This window comes from Helicoverpa armigera, chromosome 2 (assembly GCF_030705265.1).
Source record: "Helicoverpa armigera isolate CAAS_96S chromosome 2, ASM3070526v1, whole genome shotgun sequence".
Lineage (NCBI taxonomy): Eukaryota > Metazoa > Arthropoda > Insecta > Lepidoptera > Noctuidae > Helicoverpa > Helicoverpa armigera.
In genome coordinates, this window is record NC_087121.1 from 6,283,982 (window position 1) to 6,302,123 (window position 18,142).

Consider the following 18,142-nt stretch of genomic DNA (forward strand, 5'->3'; position numbering starts at 1 on the left):
TATTACATAGTTACAGCTATAATGTCGATGTAGTCTCGCTATTCATGAAAAGCTAGCCATTCCCATCAATTTTACACGTAAACTTTAAAACTAGGTATCGTCCACAAACCACCAAATCCGTCAAGTTGACTAAGAATGCCAACATGGTTTAATAGTATAGCTAAAAACACTCATAACTTAAGGGACATTCAAGCTTCTTGTAGAAAAGGATAGATATCACTCTTTCAAACCGATCACGAATTTGATTTCATAAATAATGGAATTTTATAAATGTAGGTACAAAGATATGAAGAGTACCTAGGTATCCCAATATTTCAACGTTAAATACGTGGATACATAAACGAGTAGTTACTCGATTTATTTATAAAACATATCGCAAATAAATCATTTAAATTCTCTGTGAGCCCTTTCTCGGAAAATATAAAATTCAAAAAGTTTAACTGCATCTCATTTTCAGCGTTAACGAAAATTAAACGTCCCATTCGCATTATTCGACTACGAGCAATATTAAATTCCATATGTATCATCGCGTTCCGGATTATATTAAAAAATTTAATTCGTCCGTAATTTTTTTGCTTTATTACATTCACTTTGCAGTGGGATATAACACCGCTGTATTAATACGGGACCGATTTTTATTTTCGCCGCTTCGTCGTGGGGTGTCGCGACAAAATTGCTTTACAATATAATTACAGAGTACAATTGTTCAGGAATTCGCTGGCTGTGCTTCGATTTACATTCGAAATGGGAACGAATTTTGTAACAAATTGTTCGACTAGTTTCGTTAGTGATGAAATTTGAACGTTTCCCACTGAATCCTGGTACGGTTCGTTATTAGATTTCTTGGTTGGCTAATTGGCACTATCTTCGACAAGGAACCGACTAGGTATCGCAAGTCCGCACTGTGGTAAAATTGTTATAGTGTAGGAACCTGTCGGTATTCATGTATTGCTTTTCTCTTTTCTTAAAATATCGGGTTTTAAATCCTACGAAATAAATGTGCAGAATTTATTTCATTATTCTAGGCCATTTTATTCATGAGTGAAATGAACAAACTCCGAACTATAGTCATGGATTCCTTCGTAAAGTCGGATTATGCAAATGTGAGATGAAGACAATTACCATACATGTACATTCGCACAGTGTCGCCAAATAAATACCTATTACCATATCTTGCATTATTTTAAGACAAACTAACAGCCGTTTGTCTTGTGATGTGATTTGTGAATAAACTAGTTTGGAACTTTCCCAGCAATATCAATTTTCTCTATTCAAGCTGCATTTTCTTTGTTACTGGATTTCCTTCTATGGTTACAACAATAGAAGAAGTTTGGATACTTGAATATTGATTCTGTAGCTTTATTGATCACAACATATTCAGTTGTTTTCACTTAGTAGTGAGTTTACGTAATAGCAACTTTCAAAACTAGTAATTTTTAGGTACTAAGTATGTGTTCAGGAGTCTAGCAGATTTGATTAAGAACAACACAGTTTGGTTTCACTAAAGATCTTTATTTCTTATAATACAAATAACGTTATTTACAATATGTTTATTACATTATCGTTACAATATCTTAATCTAATAGTATTTTACACAGTACTATGTCATCATTGCTATTTTATTGTGTCATTCAAAAACATTTCTGGTTACCTATTTGAAAGAATTTACATGAAAGATATGAAGCATTCTCATTTATATGTTGAGTTCACATTTATAGTGAACATGGATATTTATGAAAATTGGAATTATAAAATAAAAAGGTCGTAATTTTCTTTAAAACAAAACGTAAAAAAAATGATTAGTTTCTGGCGCATAATTTATTAGAAAAAAGTATAGGTAAATGTTGCGGGAACAGAAATGTTTTTGTTTACAGTTTACTCAGACGCAGACAATAGCACTGATTTGTTTTTGAGAACATTTCATGTATACCAAGAGAAATAGAGTTACCGCCATTAAATATACTTGTGACATTCAACAAGTTATCATAGATATTTAACTATAGACGGAAGCGGAAAGTAACAATCATCTGCCTCATGTTTTAAATATGTTAGTAGTCAAGCAAAATAATAGAAAAGTTTATTAGCATTTATTTACAAAAAGAAACTAATAAACAACCATTGGCACTACATGAATAACAAGTTCTTCAGTTGTACATCTCGGTGAAGGATTTGGTTTCAATAATAAATCGATCGTTGCATCAACTACTTATGTATTCATATTTAATCCTAATATAATTTGTATCAATTGTATATACACGGCACATATTTTGTTAAATATAACAACACTATTCAAACGAAAAATACGTCAGTGCTTTTAAATATTTACATAATGCTTATTATAATAAAATAAGGTACTTCAAACCATTATATTTTAAAACAGAATTATCCACAAACATAAAAGTACAATTTTGTTTTGAACGAGCACTAAAACTTTTATGCTTATGTTCTCGAAAATATTAAAGTTGAAATCGTCTACTTTTCATTATCTAGTTTATCTAGACGTGAATGTAATTTTAAATAAGAGTTCTTTTACTGCCATTCAAAACGAAACTGCCATGCCTCTCAAATATTATCGCTAAAGTTCATTTGCTAATTATTTTTATAATAATTAACGAGTTCACTTCTATTTTAAATCACTTTTCGCTTACTTTTCTGTACACTAGTACATCGTTCACGTCAATCGTTGCTACAATCACAAGGCTTCGGCGCGCTTGCATACAAACTCCAATCAGGAGCCTCCGTGGAGCCGCATACCGATCAGGTTTGTGTCTAGTTTATTTCCAACTAGTACATTAAGTTCGTGTATTGTGCTAATGCTTGATGCGTTATAAGTGTGCTAGTATGTCGATCTCTGAAGGTGGCTGTGTGTGCGTGTCATTGAGTGCGGGGGACCCCGACACGGTCACAATGACGGGTTGCGAGTCTGTGTGCACTATGGTGACGAGATGCTCGTCTGGGTCTTTCTCCTGTTCAGGTTTGGGTAAAGCTTCGATAGTGTTGTCGACGTATTTGAGGTCTATGGGCGTGATGGTGGGCAGGTTATCCGTGACGGTGACGGGGGGGTCTGCGCGGGGGGCGCGGTATGACGGCGGCCCGCTGTACTCGGAGCCGCACCATGCTGCGCCTGTTGATCCTCTGCTGGGAAAATGGAAAAACATAAATAATTGGAAAAATGAAAAAAAAAAAACAAGGTGCTAGTCGCCATCCCTACTTTTGTAATCACTCAGTATAAAGAGTGTAATGATTTCATGATTACTTTTCTAAGTATCAGGTGTAATTCTCGTGCCCTGATCCCAATATTTCAAATAGCGTAACTACCATGTCTTGTAAAAGCTTTGAGAATAAAAACTGTTTACATTTTATAACAGACATCAAACCATGTATTTTACTGTCCACGTCTGGACGATCGTATTTGATAACAAATCTTATATTTTCGTTGCAACAGGAATTTCAAGACGAAACAATCCGGCGATAGGTTTCAGATTGCGATTGTATTGACTTTGGTCGTACCTGACTAGACTGGCTGAATTTGATCTGTAGGTCGGGGGCGGCGACACGGCTGGCGCACTTCTGTCTAACAGAAGTAACCTGGAAGAAAACAATCCTCATTAGATTCCAAAAAGCAGCGAAAAAACGGTATGGTTGTTAAGAATGGATGAATGTTTTGGTCTGTAAACGACAATCGTTTTGATAAAACTGACCAATAAGTACTTCTGTTTCTTGTACGTTGGCCGATGTCTTGTATTAACAAAGAGGATAAAAATTCTACCAACCTAAATCTATATTCTTGCATTGAAGCCTGACAGCTTACTGGAGTTAAAGCAGAACCTGGACTGCCATCAACGTTTCTTCTATTTTGCCTTCTAGGACACCAGACCTCGTTACTAGGGTGAGACAATTGGAGATTAAAGGGCGAACATTCATACGTACCTCATGTTGTGCCAAAGTCTTGATTTTAGGACTTTTGGGCGTAGATAAAGTCGTAGATAAAGGAGGATAGGTGCTTACCTGAGTCTATACTCTTGCATGGAGGCCTGGTAGGTGGGGGGTGGTGGCCTATAGTGGAACTCTGGGTAGAGCATGGCCGCGTAGGGGTGATGCGGGCGCGCGTAGCTCGGAGGCAGCCGAGGCACGAGTCGCCGACACGAGGCACGCCGCAGCCCCAGTAAGGCGCAGGGGGCGTCTCGCGCGCCCAGACGCCACGCGAGGCCCGCTGCCGTTACTAACACTACTCCTATACCTGAAACAGAATTTTAAATAAGTAACCAGTAGTAAGGTATCTCATTGTCTAGTTTGGTGTTGGCTCCAGTAAACCTCAAACGTAGAGTTAGTTTATGTTGGAAGAACAAGAGTATTGGATATCTGTATGACATTTATATTTTGTAGTGTCGTGGCGTTAATTAAAACTAAATTTTTCTGGTCAATAAAACCTAACTATTATAAATAGATAAAAAATCTTTTATGTATAATTTTATTACCCAATTAGCTGCTAAGTACATGTGTCTGCAATAAGACATTCTACTTAGTTAGTATAACAATGTGAAAAGAAACTAATTAGCAGGTAAGCAATAGTCATTTAGGTTGAAAATCTAGGTTTAAAAGTATTACCTATCTGTGTTACGTAAGTTTTACTGAACACATAGATAAGCATTTTGAAATGTGTAATGTGTTTGCATAAGTACACAAACTTTGTGTTTTTACTTATTTTGACTAAATAACATTAGACCAGTGGTCCAATGTTTATTGTAATTATCACATTCACTTCCTAATTGTTGATTGTTTCTAAATTGATCCTTGACATGATCTGATAGCTGTCATTATAATTACGTATTGAATGTGTGAAGTTGTTTATAGACTCTTTTTGCGGTACTTTAGCATTTTCCGCATAATAGTTTAACTTCAACTCTCCCATACAATTCTTAGAGAAATATTGCGGCTTTGAGATTGACACATAAGAGGAAAATATTAATATAAGAAATTACACGTTCATAAATACATATCTATTTACTTTTATTTTCAATCAAAGTCGAAATAACGATAACAGTGAAAATCAGCACAGCTTTCAGGGAAGTAAGTAATTACTAGGAACTAAAGGCAAATTAAAGTTTAAGAAAAGTAATTTAATATAACTTTAATCTCCCATTCTAACTTGTATTCCATTAATTTTTGATCTCAATCAATAAAAAAACCTCATTTACAATTTCAATGACTTTGTTATGAAAGGCAGATGTCACGTTAACAACACATTATCATGGTTGCCAGAAATTAGCCACAGATATGAGCAACTGGCAACTGGCGCTTCAGCAACTGCTGTTAATTACTTTCGTGTTCGCGATCACGAACAATATGTTCCGGTATAATCCGACGGCTTGCTCCTCACTTTGTGCATGGTTTCATTAATTTTAACAAACAATAAAGCAGACTTAACGGAGGGTAATTTTTGACAACATATGTGTATATTTTAAATTGATTATTTTCGTCAGGCTGTTGTCTTAACTCATTGTTATTTTTAGAGAATGAAATATTATGATGCATTAAGTTTAAGTTTAACATTCGATTATTATGAGGTCGCAACATAAGCAGATTGCTTAGCTATTAATTACTGAGCGATGTTCGATAAGCACCTTGTGCTAAAGCAGTGCACAAGCGTCAAGTTCGCCGATCGCGGTGAGTGACGCGTACAAATTGGCTCGCCGGCACAACAATAGATCGCTTGCCTGTAACAATATCATCTGTCCCTAACGCTAATGAAAATCCAATTAATTCCACTCTAAAACTCATTAGAAGTTTAATTGAAAACTCCAGGGGCGATGTGAATGATGTAATGAGATTTCGGCCAGACTTGTTATTGTCATATGCATAGCGAATAACAAATGAGCCACCGCAGATTGTTTCACGGTTAATTACGTCGGTTATGTCCGCCGTGTGAAACCGTTTGGGTCCAATTTATGAATATTAGAACGTGGACATTAAATTTTATGCACATCTGCAGGCACGGATGAATCTCGCCAGCTTTCGTTTGGTCGGTTCGCTCATCGGACCGGATAATTTTAATCAGCTGAAGAAAAAATACGCTTTAGCGTGAAATGAGTTAAGAACTGCTAAACGATCAAAGACTTTATTATAACAGGGTTCCGTTCAAATAAGCGAATACAACAGTACAGTATTGAGTTCATAATTTCCACGAACCACCCACTGTTTTAGTTATATCTCCGAGTTATATTTATTCGTTTTGAATTTAGTCGGCAAAAATAATTTGTTTGCAATTCTTGAAACTAAACAATTAAAAGTTTCAAACTTTTATTTGATATTATTAAACTATAATATTGGATTTCAGTTTCGACAGTATTAATTAGTAAAGTTTTGACGTTCTAACAACTGTTCTTGGCATGCAAAGCTGCTGAACTTATCAAAGGCTCAATTGGAAAAACAATAGTAGTTTTGGGATCAACAAATTTTATAACACTCATTTCTTGTAGTTCACAACCGCAGTGCTATATAAAGGTCATTCCCAATATTATATCTATCTGTGGATATCCAATGGTGCAAGGATAGGAATTTGACATTACTGCTGGAAGAGATTTCTTATGAAATAAGCTGTGCCTATGTACTATGTGTCTATTTTGGTCTTCTTGTCTGTATTCTGTGTGTGTACATAAACTATTAAATAAAATTACTTGTAGGGGCTAATGTCTAAATACTGTCTCTATTAAGTTAATTTACAGATTGATAGTATATTGGTAACGGCCGTAAATAGATAGCTGTAACAGTTATTTGTGATTAAGGGCTACGGTAACTTTTAAGAACAACCATGTAGGTAGGTCATCTTTCATTATCGCGGTGGTAGAACTCACCTATCATGAGTAGGAGTAATGTGAGCGGGGCTCTCGGGTGGGGCCTGAGGGCACCGAGTACGGCCCCCGCGGCGACCAGACAGGCGCCCACCACTCCTAGGAACAGCACGCACAGCCGCAGCGGGGGCCGGCCGCAGCATGACTTGGGTGCATTCCCTTCACCCTCCGAACAGGCGTATGCCGCGCCTCTGCCTGATCTGGAAACAAAAGAAAGGCTATTTAGCATCTGCTGAACATTAACAAATAGGGGAGTTACTAAGCACTCTCATATCTTCGTCAATAACAACAAAATTGGAATGGTAAACATGGGAGGTTTTCATAAAGTATCTGCATTAATGTCAATAACAAAAAACAGCTGTTTAAGTAGGTCATACAACTGACGGCGCCTGATTTTAAGCTGCAGTTAAGTAGGATCTGAAACGTCGCGTAAATCTCTGAAAACTACTAAGTACCTCCAAGCACAATATAGGCGTACTGCCGGGTGTTCAAGGTTTACTTTAGAGGAGAAAAACAAAACACAATTGTAATGATAACTTCGTCGTGTAAAAACCTCATCCATGTTGGGACGTATAAACTTTTACAACAAAACCTCTCATTTATATTTTATGTACTGCAAAAAGTCACATTAAATAGCGCCGTGCATATTCAGACCCTTTTTTATGAGCTTTACGTTTATTTCAGCTAAAAAGTTACAAAATCAGGGCAGCTGAGGCATAATTCTTATGGAAAAAGTGTTTTACATGCGTAGCGGTTGGTATAAAAATTAATTACGGGGAAACTTGGTTTTTCGTAATGGCGGTAAGGTAAGGTGACATTTAATCTTTCTAAAAATTTAAATTTAACTAAGCTGTAAAACTAACGGTCGAAATAAAGTGGAAAACATTCGCTAAGAAAATACATTTCCAGTTTTATGGGGTCGCCATCGTGAATTATAAGAGGCTGAACTAGTGACGAAACGTTGACGGCGGCTCATTATTGTGGCCGTACATTTTAAGTCCAACTTCGTCTATAAAAAATCTTTTAACTTTTGTGGCTACATTTTCGTCATAATAAAAGACTTTTAGGTGCGATGTTCCTACCTAATGAATGAGTAGCCCAGTACCTACTTTATTACGAAGCCAAATATACACACTATTTCAGAAAAGAACCGCTACAAAAATATACAAGTTTGTTTTTGATTTAAAACTTTACTGGTGCAAAAAGTATCGTATGCAAAAATATACTTTGGCATCGTATTTTTAATGAAGGAACCGTTGATTGTTGCGCTCTTAATTAAAATAATGAAAGTGCTTGATTTATTTTTGAGCTTTTTAATATCGATAATGTGAATCAATTTTAAATTCTGGGAAAATTTTAAGTCTTAATTAACTGCGTTCAATATTAAACGGAAGCTTTACCTGCATTTATACTTATGTGTCATTTTTGTTCCTTTAGACAGTAAGTTCATAGGGTTTGTCATCAATATATTTTCTACATGATTTTGGAAAGAATGTGGCGCGCGTTTAGAACATACAATGTGCGTCTGCGGTGTCTACAATCTCAGCACTCCTAACTATACACACGAGGAATTTTGAATTCACCACGTCTATACAAAAGAAAAAATCAAGCCACAATAAATGCAAACAATCTGCCGGGTAACCTACTTATACAGTGATATTGTTCGCGCGGCTTGCTCGACGTTGTTCCACCGGCTTCTAAATAACCCTATTATTGCTCATTCAACGTTTGTGCAGCCTTTATCTTCTAGTTAACGCAGCGACGTAGCTACACCGCAACGTTCGTATCAGCTCTAGTGCTGTGCTAGTGTTTTAGGAAATGTACTAAATAATGTTGTGTTAGATACATTTCGAGGAAATGGTGAACACTCTGTGTACTTCCGAATAAAGTTACAATTTTCATTTTGATATATAATGGATATATAATGGACACAGATTAAGCTTAGATCACAGGCACGTATTTGATTCATTTTAGTAATTTAATTATGGATCGTTTGATTTTATTGCGAATTATTGCGAAATGCGTTTGACATTACGAAGAACTAAACTAAATTAAATTAAAAACTCTAGGGGTTCTTTGTATTGCTTTAATCATTTTTTTATCTCTTACGCGTTATGTTTAAGACGAAGTAAAAAGGCAATTTCCTTCAGTTCAATTTCATCATCAGCTTGTTGCATCACTAGTGGGTCGTCATGAACGTGGCAACTGGCTCGCTTTGCATTATGCATGTCGGTACCAAGCCGTGTTCCCACATGATATGAGGCTTACGGACTATCAACCACCATTAAACTACTTAACGGCTATCTACGCCCCATTACTGAAATTAGATAGAAACTTTTTAATAAAACTTTCCACCAAGAAGTTCAAAAGATGCATTTTGTATGGAAATATCGTTTTAGGGGATTGTTTTTTTTTGTAACTAAGTTGCGAATTTCCAATATCTAATTAAAACTTTGGCGTGGGATTGGTGCGACTTATAATGCTGTTGTTTATTTTAAGAATATGTCTTTGTGATGTCTATACAGAGTGTCTCTTTCACTGTGAAGCCGCGTCCGACTGAGCGGGACAGTTAGGCTACATGTAAATTGCACTCGAGTACGCTAAATGCGGGCTCTTCGCCAATTAGGCCTAGGTTGAACACGGCCCTTTATACGCTAATGGACTTTTCATGTTTTCTGACATTTTCCACATCACTACGTACTTTTTACTTTTTATAAAGCACAGAACTGCTCCATCATAAATTAATTCAGAGCTTTCCCACATTCGTGCTCTAATGTCTAAGCGGCTACTTAATTTGCTTATGCTAATGCTTTCATATGCATGTCCATCTTACATTATGACTTCGCATTAACTCTAAATCCATCTTTTGTGCGTGCGTTCATATTAACGAGCGCCATTGAGAGCGATCACAGCTGAATGCACACGAGTTTGTCGACCCCACATCGTCTGACCCCTAAAGGAAGAGGGTTCTTATAATGTTAATAGCTAATAGCAGCGCACATACAGATAAAACTTCACTTTTATCTCTGTCACGCTTCACAAACGAACTTTTGAACCCATTCAATAGTTACAATTCGTAACCCCTATTGATTCACAGTCAAATAGGCATTAATTTCTATTAAACAAAAACAATCGAGGCCAAACAGAAGCACACGAAAAGCCAACATTAGTATTCAGTCGGCGCGGTTTGACTTACTTAAGAATGGAAAGCCGAGCTGTCAAAGGCAAAACATTTTATCTTTTCCAGTGCAATGATCCTAATAGATCCGTATCTCAAGTGTAAAAGCAATAAGACTGAGACGCTCTCATTGGTTAAATTTCGTATAAAGCAAGCGGTGCGATAGTTGTCGGGCGGTACGGACATTTTGATAAATTACTATTGGTACTTTGTACAATAACATTCATTCCGCTGCTCGCTCGGTTCTCTTCTGTTTTTTAATTCGACTAGTCATCGCCGACCTCGCCAGAGTTCGTTGAAAAACACGTTTTCCATTTCTACTTCACTGGATAAGACCTTTCATAGCATCCGACTTTTTTATTGAAGCTCTCGGAAGTATTATAATAAATTATGGTATATATTTGAGACTCATTTTCCTATCGGAGTCGTTTATCCGGGAGATAGTATCGGAGTAGTGGGATGAAATGAAAAAGTTCGCGTGCCAGATGAGATAGGTTGTGTCATGGCAATACAATAAAGTGCATCGAATGACGCCATGTGTGCCGGAGATCGGTTCGATAAGCGGGGAAGAGATGACTCACTATTTTATGTCCGTTGTAATAGCCCTCGCCACGCGATACGGGAATACTAGGTGTAGTACTGTAATTATGTGCGTAGTTTTATCACTTTTACATCCTTTATGTACGACGAGTAATGTTATTACCACTGTGAAATGTTACTGCCATGGACGTGTAAACCACGGGACATCTAACTTCACAATAATGTGAGTAATCCAATCCGCATGGACCGGGTTATCGGAGTGTAGGAGGTAAATTTATTACTCTTCTATTGCTATTTTTTTAATGGATAATTTATGTAACGGTAAAGAGGATTGTGTCTCAGTTTTGTATGTAAATGGTCTCCGATCTTTGTTAGAAATCCAGTATTTCACATCTCATAAACCATGAAAACTGTTTATGGCATCAGAAACACAATAGTAAGCTAAAAGGGACAGCTTCTTAATGTGCGGTTTCGTCATAATTGCCTTGCTTCCCATTACATTATCACTTAGGCCCAGTTGCATCATCTTGCTATTACTCGTCAGTCGTCCGTAATAGTCAAATGAGGTCGCTTATGTGACATTTTCACTCTGATTTTATAATATGTACTGAAGATTTTTTGTTGGTCAATGATTATGGTTTTACTTAGTTACTCGAATAGAGCCTTACGTCTTATTAGTAAAGGACGGAGCTCTCATTAAGTGAACTGTCTACAGATTATTGTATCACGTTTTGAAGATTACGTCAAGTTACGCTATATCTGTAAGGACAACGCAGATTAACATTGTCTCGTACTTAAGCCACATTAGGCCTCCAACACTTACTGGCATAATTCCTCCGACAGACATGGCGCTGAGTGTGTTATGCGCATATTAACCCGCATCTCGTCTCGAGTGGTGTGCTTCGGAGCGCGAAATTTATGTCGTTAATAAGGGCTAGGAGGGTTAATTAGCTGATTTATGTTGCCCATATTGCGGTGCGCACTCCGGATTATGACCCTCTGGCATTGACAGTTTAATAGCCTCTCCATATAACACGGCTATGAGTCGTCACGGAAAGCAATTACAATGAACAAAGATTCGGCGGTGACGCGTGACGAACCGGGATAGATTCGAACAGATTTCTTGATTCAACGAGTAAGTGGTCGTTCGTAAAAACAGTGTTGAATTTTTATTTAAGTTCTAGAGAACAACTTTTGCTGTACACGGATTAAGTAAGACGAATTGCGGAGAAACTGATGATCGATGTCGGCTAGTGCTTGTAATAGAAGCAGTATGCACAATTAACTTGTTAGTTTATATCCATGTCGATTATTTAAAAGTAAAAAACACCTGCTAGCTTATCTACATGATCGATGAGGCTTAGTTACTACTAACAATGTTATAAAAAAGACTACCCTATAAATATAAGTACCCAATACACACTGCGCCATCAATTTTTTCCAATTGAAAGTCGTACTCTGTACAATTGACCCCCAACAAATATAGGCACATACACATACGATAGTACGGAAAATTGTCCAAATAAAATCGCAGCGAGTCTCCGCGGGGCAAATATCACGTATTTGTGGTATGACGTGACACGACGGGACATCAAGCAAGTAATGCGACAATATGATCGCCTTGCGTGCCATAAAAATAGCAATTTTGTGAACAAACAAGCGTGGCCCCTCGGCACATCCAGACGGGTGTTCCACGCTCCATCAAACTTAGAACGTATGAAACCTAATCATCGCTGGCGTCAGCGTGCTGGAAATGACACGGTTTATTTTTTGTTCAGAAAATTATAGACAAGCTTGTATCTGTGTTCATGGACGGAGACAGAATGAGTGGTGACAACGTAGAGCAGAGTTTTATAATGGAACATTTTGCGTAAGTGTAAAAAGTAGGAAAAAAGCTGCACCATGTGTCCGTCAATGATGGTGGACTTTACAGTTACAATTAAGGCAAAAAACTGTTTTTACAGACTACGTATCATGATCATCCATCACGTACCTAAGTGTCACAAACGACTCAAGTTCGAACACTACCATATCCTTACACATCCCTCCTGTAACTCCACAGCTATCTACTAAAGTGCTTGCCACACGGTCCGGCGACTATCGCGGCGTCTGTCACGCCCGCCCCACATCCTGTGGGCGCGGTGCCCCGTCAAGCGTGCTAGCTCAAACATATCGCACCCTGCCGCCAGCTAGTTGACATTTGATTCCACGTCGATATTGTAACAGCCTGTATCTAAGCTTTCGGCCGGGTTAATAGTTCCAGGTGCAATTTGGTATTTGCTCCTTTTGAATAGGCTTGTGGTGTCTAATAGGTTATTGTATCTTTCACGCAACCTTTAAAAGTAAGTAGGTACCTAAAGCTGTAATAATGTTAAATGTAAGTAATGGTACGTGTAAATTCATAACTAAGCTATTTAGTAGGTAAGTAAGCTCAGAGCTTTAATTACTGTAGACGCAATTTTAGTTTGCGAACACAAAATTTATTATTTAAACAATTCAAACCAAAATTGTGTAATGTTACACAAACAGATGTGGTTTTATAACACTAATCAAAAAATCCATCAAATCTGTCTACAGCCACCCACAGTTTGTCGACATCTATTCACATATTGCGTTTCACTCAGTTTACTCACACACAGCAAATACGAACAACAAAGTAAGCATCGATTTACCGATTACACGTGTATGGGCCCCGTGGCTCCGTGCATCGCATCGCCGATGATATTCAATAGAATTACCGAGAATAGTCCCTTTGTGAAAACCTAGCGCCGACCGAACGGATAAGGTACTCTACTTCACTGTCTTGCATTCTCGGCAGATGGGCTCTGATCTAGTTTACACATCGTCTATGTGTGCGGTACACTATCGTATGGCAAAGGCTTTCTTTACAAAAAAAGTTCAATTTGTCACGCTTGCAAAATCATGCTGCAGATGGCTGCAGTATGCGCTGAATACTAAAACGCCATTTGTTATCTTTTACAACATAAACACATTTCAAATAATAGCTAACAAAATGCAGGCTGCTGCACAAAAAACACCAATGAAAAACTAACAATACGCTATCCACGTTTGCACAGTGTTACAGATTCAATAAAATGGTTAGGTATATGTATAAAAGCGGCTTACGCTTAAAATTCAAATGTTTCTAAACGCTTTAAAACTGAAGTGAAGCTTTGCGTTTATGAGACTTTTCATCGAAGCTGATATTAATGAAAAAAGTGCGATATTTAATATGGTGAAATGTTCCATATTTTATAGAAGCGATCGCGCTTTATTACTGACTAATTAAACTCTAGGGGATATTAAGTGTGTAGGCCGTTTAACTGAGTGATGGGCGATTAAACAGCGTGCAATAATATATTTGCAAATATAACCGTATTATTATTACACAATATATAATATCTAGCTGTAATTATTTTGAAACTAAATGTGTAGTCATTAAAATCTTTAGGTGTAACAGCTGAAAGCTGTTAATCATGTAAATTATCAATACGTACAGTAAAAATGGGGTACTTAAAAACTATAAACTTATTTTTTTTCAGTTGAAGGTAATTCAAGTACTTACATAAGCAAGTACAGTACCAAATAGTACGGACCTTTGACGAACATAAAAGACTAGTTCACACGGCCTTCAGTAAGTTAGAACTACTTGGAGCACAGTACATAATCTCCGAAGGAAACTTTTTGTTCTAGTTGCCACTGTGGGTGAACGAGGAAGAGGAAGCGAAAGATCACGACTTGGACGATCCGTTCACACGCGTGTTCGCACTATTAGGAACGAGTCATTTGTGTTGTCGCGTGTAAAACCACCTTAATTGATACTGCGATTTCCTATGTTCAAGGATGCTGCATTCCCGATTTGTTGTCGTTGTTTTGTGGTTGCTACGATTCGATGTAGTATTATGTAAATAATAATGTATGTAGAAGGTATATTGCTTATGAAAGTTCTTGCTATTTCTGCGTAAGAATTAGTTTTAACAACGAAAATCTTCATTGATCATTTATGTTTGGACAAATATGATTACTATACTTTGTAGGTACCTCTATTCGTTCTGAAAACTAACAGCTTTCCCAACACATCATTACATTCATACGATTCAAATCGATAGTTCATGTTAAACAAATATCTGGAGAACAATGAACTGTTATTTATGATTTCACTACAACACGTTCCGCTCTAGTGTTTATTTATTATTTTATAATAGGCCACTAGCTTTAGTGCCCATTCGGTTTATTCGTTTATCGACTACAAATAACATTTGTAAGAATGTTGCAAACGTTTGTATTGTGCATAAACGTCTGCAAGTGAATTGAGATGGTTTATTTAGTTGAAAGCTGGTTGATATCGTGCAATAACTTTTAAGAAAGTATGTAAATATTTAAGAAAACATTTCGAAAAGAAAGTCTCGAAGCTTAGTTTCGCAAATACAATGATTTTCGATACGATGTCTATGTAGTTTTCTTGGAAAGTACGGCTCCTTCAGTAATATCTCTCAGCCTTTACGAAACTGGATATTCCTGTGCTCTGCTATACCACTCAGTAATTCTCGTATATCTTTCCAACAACTACAAAGCCTTGTAGTAACACTAGGAAGCGACATTAACTTTGGTACAGAGACTATAACCTATTTAAACGGACACGACATCGAGTAATGACCAGCCACGATGATTAATGGCCGACTCTTTTGTTTTACTTTCTCAGTAAATAGGTATTTACACATTTACTGCTGTTAGTGTCTCCTAGTTCAAAGAATATTCACATACATAACGAGTTTGACATTGTACGTGACAATCCGCTGAAATAAATTAGGGCCATGATAAGCGTTCCCTTTGACGAGCCGAGTAAGGATTACGATGTGAAAAATGATAGCTTAGGTACGCAATGCCGGGTACGTCGTGAACATTTTGTGATGATACACGATCCTAATAGGTGCGTGACATGCTCATCATCTTGCTGGATTTACCTCCATAGTCATTGAGAGGTCACCGACCTTGTTATTCATTAATTGTTTGAAGGTATTTTTTAAATGGGTCAACGATGCCATTATATCTTTTTCAATGGTCCAATTCTATTAATTTCGCTGCGTGTTATACATAAAGCAGAAGCGAGGCAATTTAGGACAAGGAATTAATAAAAAAAGATATATTTACGCCGTGCGAATACTGTTACCTTTTTTAGCTTTTACGTCGGGTCGTTCCTAAATAAAAATACAAAGCCAGTTTAAATCACGCGCCGGCCGTATGCCTATTTGGCCAAATCCACCCGAACCCGTGAGTGGATGTATGTTGGGGAGACACGTGTCAAAATTCGCCATTTAAACCTCTTTTAACAATGTTTATTGTTATGTTAAAGTATCAGCTTGTATTTTGAATCATATTTCATGTTTCAGTGGCTTTAATTTTGATTTATGTTGGATATTATTTTTCATTTTACATAATTTAATTTAAAAAAGGTGCTATGTTAACCAAAAAAACTTAGTTTATTTGGAATTTTTCGGTGGCAAAAATGTTCGAAATACAGCCTGGTATTAATGTAAACATTTGTACCGACTATGTGAAAAAACTGTGTACCTACCTACTACTTTCAGGATTAATACATACAATCTGTATGACAGCTTTCAGCGTTCCACTCTAATATTTTCATCTCGTATAATACTACAATACATTACCGAGGGAATATACATAGAAGACACATAAGTTTCGCTTCAAGAAGGCAAAAATACCGTCTTCCTCGGAAGCGCGATAACTAAATTGAGTAAAATATCTTGTAAACATAGTAGATGGATGTAGGTAACACATCTGTTTCGTCTCGGCGTTCGTATTGGGGTTCTCGCACAATTAGTCAACGGATGTTTACATGCACGACTGTTTACCTCTTCAGTACCAAAGAGATTTTGCTCTGACAGTCCTCGTAAAACAGCAGCTTCCATGTCTTTATGAAAACATCCTCTTGCTGTATTGTCCTAATTATCAATATTCCACGTACTCAAATCACATTAACGTTGGTTGATCCACGCCAATCGATATAGTTGATAATGCAGTTACGTTCACTGTCAACGATGATTGGGCGATATCCAAATTAGCATCAACCGATGTCATTAACTCAACTAATGATAAAATGTTTATGCAAATTGAAAATTGAACCCGCAAACACGTATTTGGTAGCTCGGATTCTGTATCGAATAAAGTATTCGATTGATTTTGCATTCATTCGCGCCGTTTTCTATGGGGAGGATGAAATCCATTTGAATTTCTTAGGAAAAATATTCGGTATTGATACGAATATTTGTTTTCTGCTCAATTCACCATAGCAGTATCGCTGGGGATACATTTTACAAACATATCTCGTTCTGTATCCGAGTTTATCTCGCGTTGTTTCGCGATGCTCTAGTCGGTTCGTGTGTTCACACTAGATAAACTAGCCATGTAAACAAATCGTACTTATGCAGTTACTGAATTTCGAGAAATCATCAACATTTGCCACCTACTCTTAGTTCATTATATGTATTATGTTTATGACATTATCTCTTTGTATTGAATACAAACGTGTACCTTATTTCTTAGTTGCAGTTTCAGAAGATCTTCATAAAAGAGGCAAAATGAGACTTGGGTTTAACGACATAATTTATTAATAAATAATTTATTATTTAAAAAAATCGGACACAACATTGAATATAGAAAATAAAAAGCAAAAGAAACACGATGTAAAATACATAAACAATATCAATGAAAATACTCCCCTAATAGTAATAATATTGAGAACCTTGTCTACCCGTATCATTTTGCTAACATTTTATTAAGGTATCGTGTACGTTCGAGTGGCTTAGGTAGAGTCCTTTATATTAGCTGTCTTTGTGGGCGTAGATGACAACGAAAAAAGGTACCTACCTACCGAGCCTTTCAAATCGAACCCGAGGGTTGCGTTCTATTGGAATCCTTTAGGGATGACTTTCAGCCCTCGTGGTTGGTTTTTGTACGAATTTACAAGCATAACACAGCTGTTGAATGAACAGTACCAGATGTGTCCAGAAGATTTATATTGTTCACAAAATCACGGTTAGAGAATATTTATTGTCTGTTTGTGTTGTGAAAACTTAGTAATGAGACATAACTTTCTATGGGGAGCATAATATAAAATACGATATACTCGAATTTTCTAGAATAACACATATAATATACGAGCAAACTTTTATCTTTTAATAAATTTTATATGTCCTCATCCGTGACCGGGAACAAACAATAACGCCATAAGCATTATGATAATAAGATACGTAATCGATATCCGACGCTAAGTAAAAACAAATGAGTAAAGAAAAGGGAGGAAAGAAAATATAGGCTTAAAAGGCCGTTAAAAATAAGTAAATTACATTTCCATGGAGAGTCGTAGTCCGTATAACTGTCGGCGAATTGACGGACCCTCGTCGTCGATCTAATGCCGGCTGAGTGGAAACAGTTCCCAAATTCCGAGCACTCAGACACGTTTGATTGAGATGCCGGGTGCACACAGGCGTTTATGACACCGAAGTTCTAAAAACGTGCACAACATACATTTTATGAAGCATACGAAAACTTG

General features: G+C 37.0%; 1 protein-coding gene across 5 annotated transcripts in view; it reads right to left on the reverse strand.

Moving 5' to 3' along the window:
• Window positions 1–1,825: 1,825 nt before the first annotated feature.
• The window catches only part of LOC110376323 (uncharacterized), a 110,321-nt gene continuing 94,004 nt past the window's right edge, over window positions 1,826–18,142 (reverse strand). For 2 of the 5 annotated variants that reach the window (XM_049843782.2, XM_049843781.2), the window contains exons 3-7: window positions 6,855–7,051; window positions 4,009–4,240; window positions 3,774–3,884; window positions 3,511–3,588; window positions 1,826–3,138 (exon numbers count right to left, since the gene is read on the reverse strand). In XM_049843782.2, the coding sequence (XP_049699739.2) occupies window positions 2,826–3,138; window positions 3,511–3,588; window positions 3,774–3,884; window positions 4,009–4,240; window positions 6,855–7,051 (931 nt within the window). In that variant the 3' untranslated portion in view covers window positions 1,826–2,825. The remainder of the gene's footprint in view (window positions 3,139–3,510; window positions 3,589–3,773; window positions 3,885–4,008; window positions 4,241–6,854; window positions 7,052–18,142) is intronic. The other 3 variants (XM_049843783.2, XM_049843784.2, XM_021334766.3) reach the window with 3 other exon arrangements.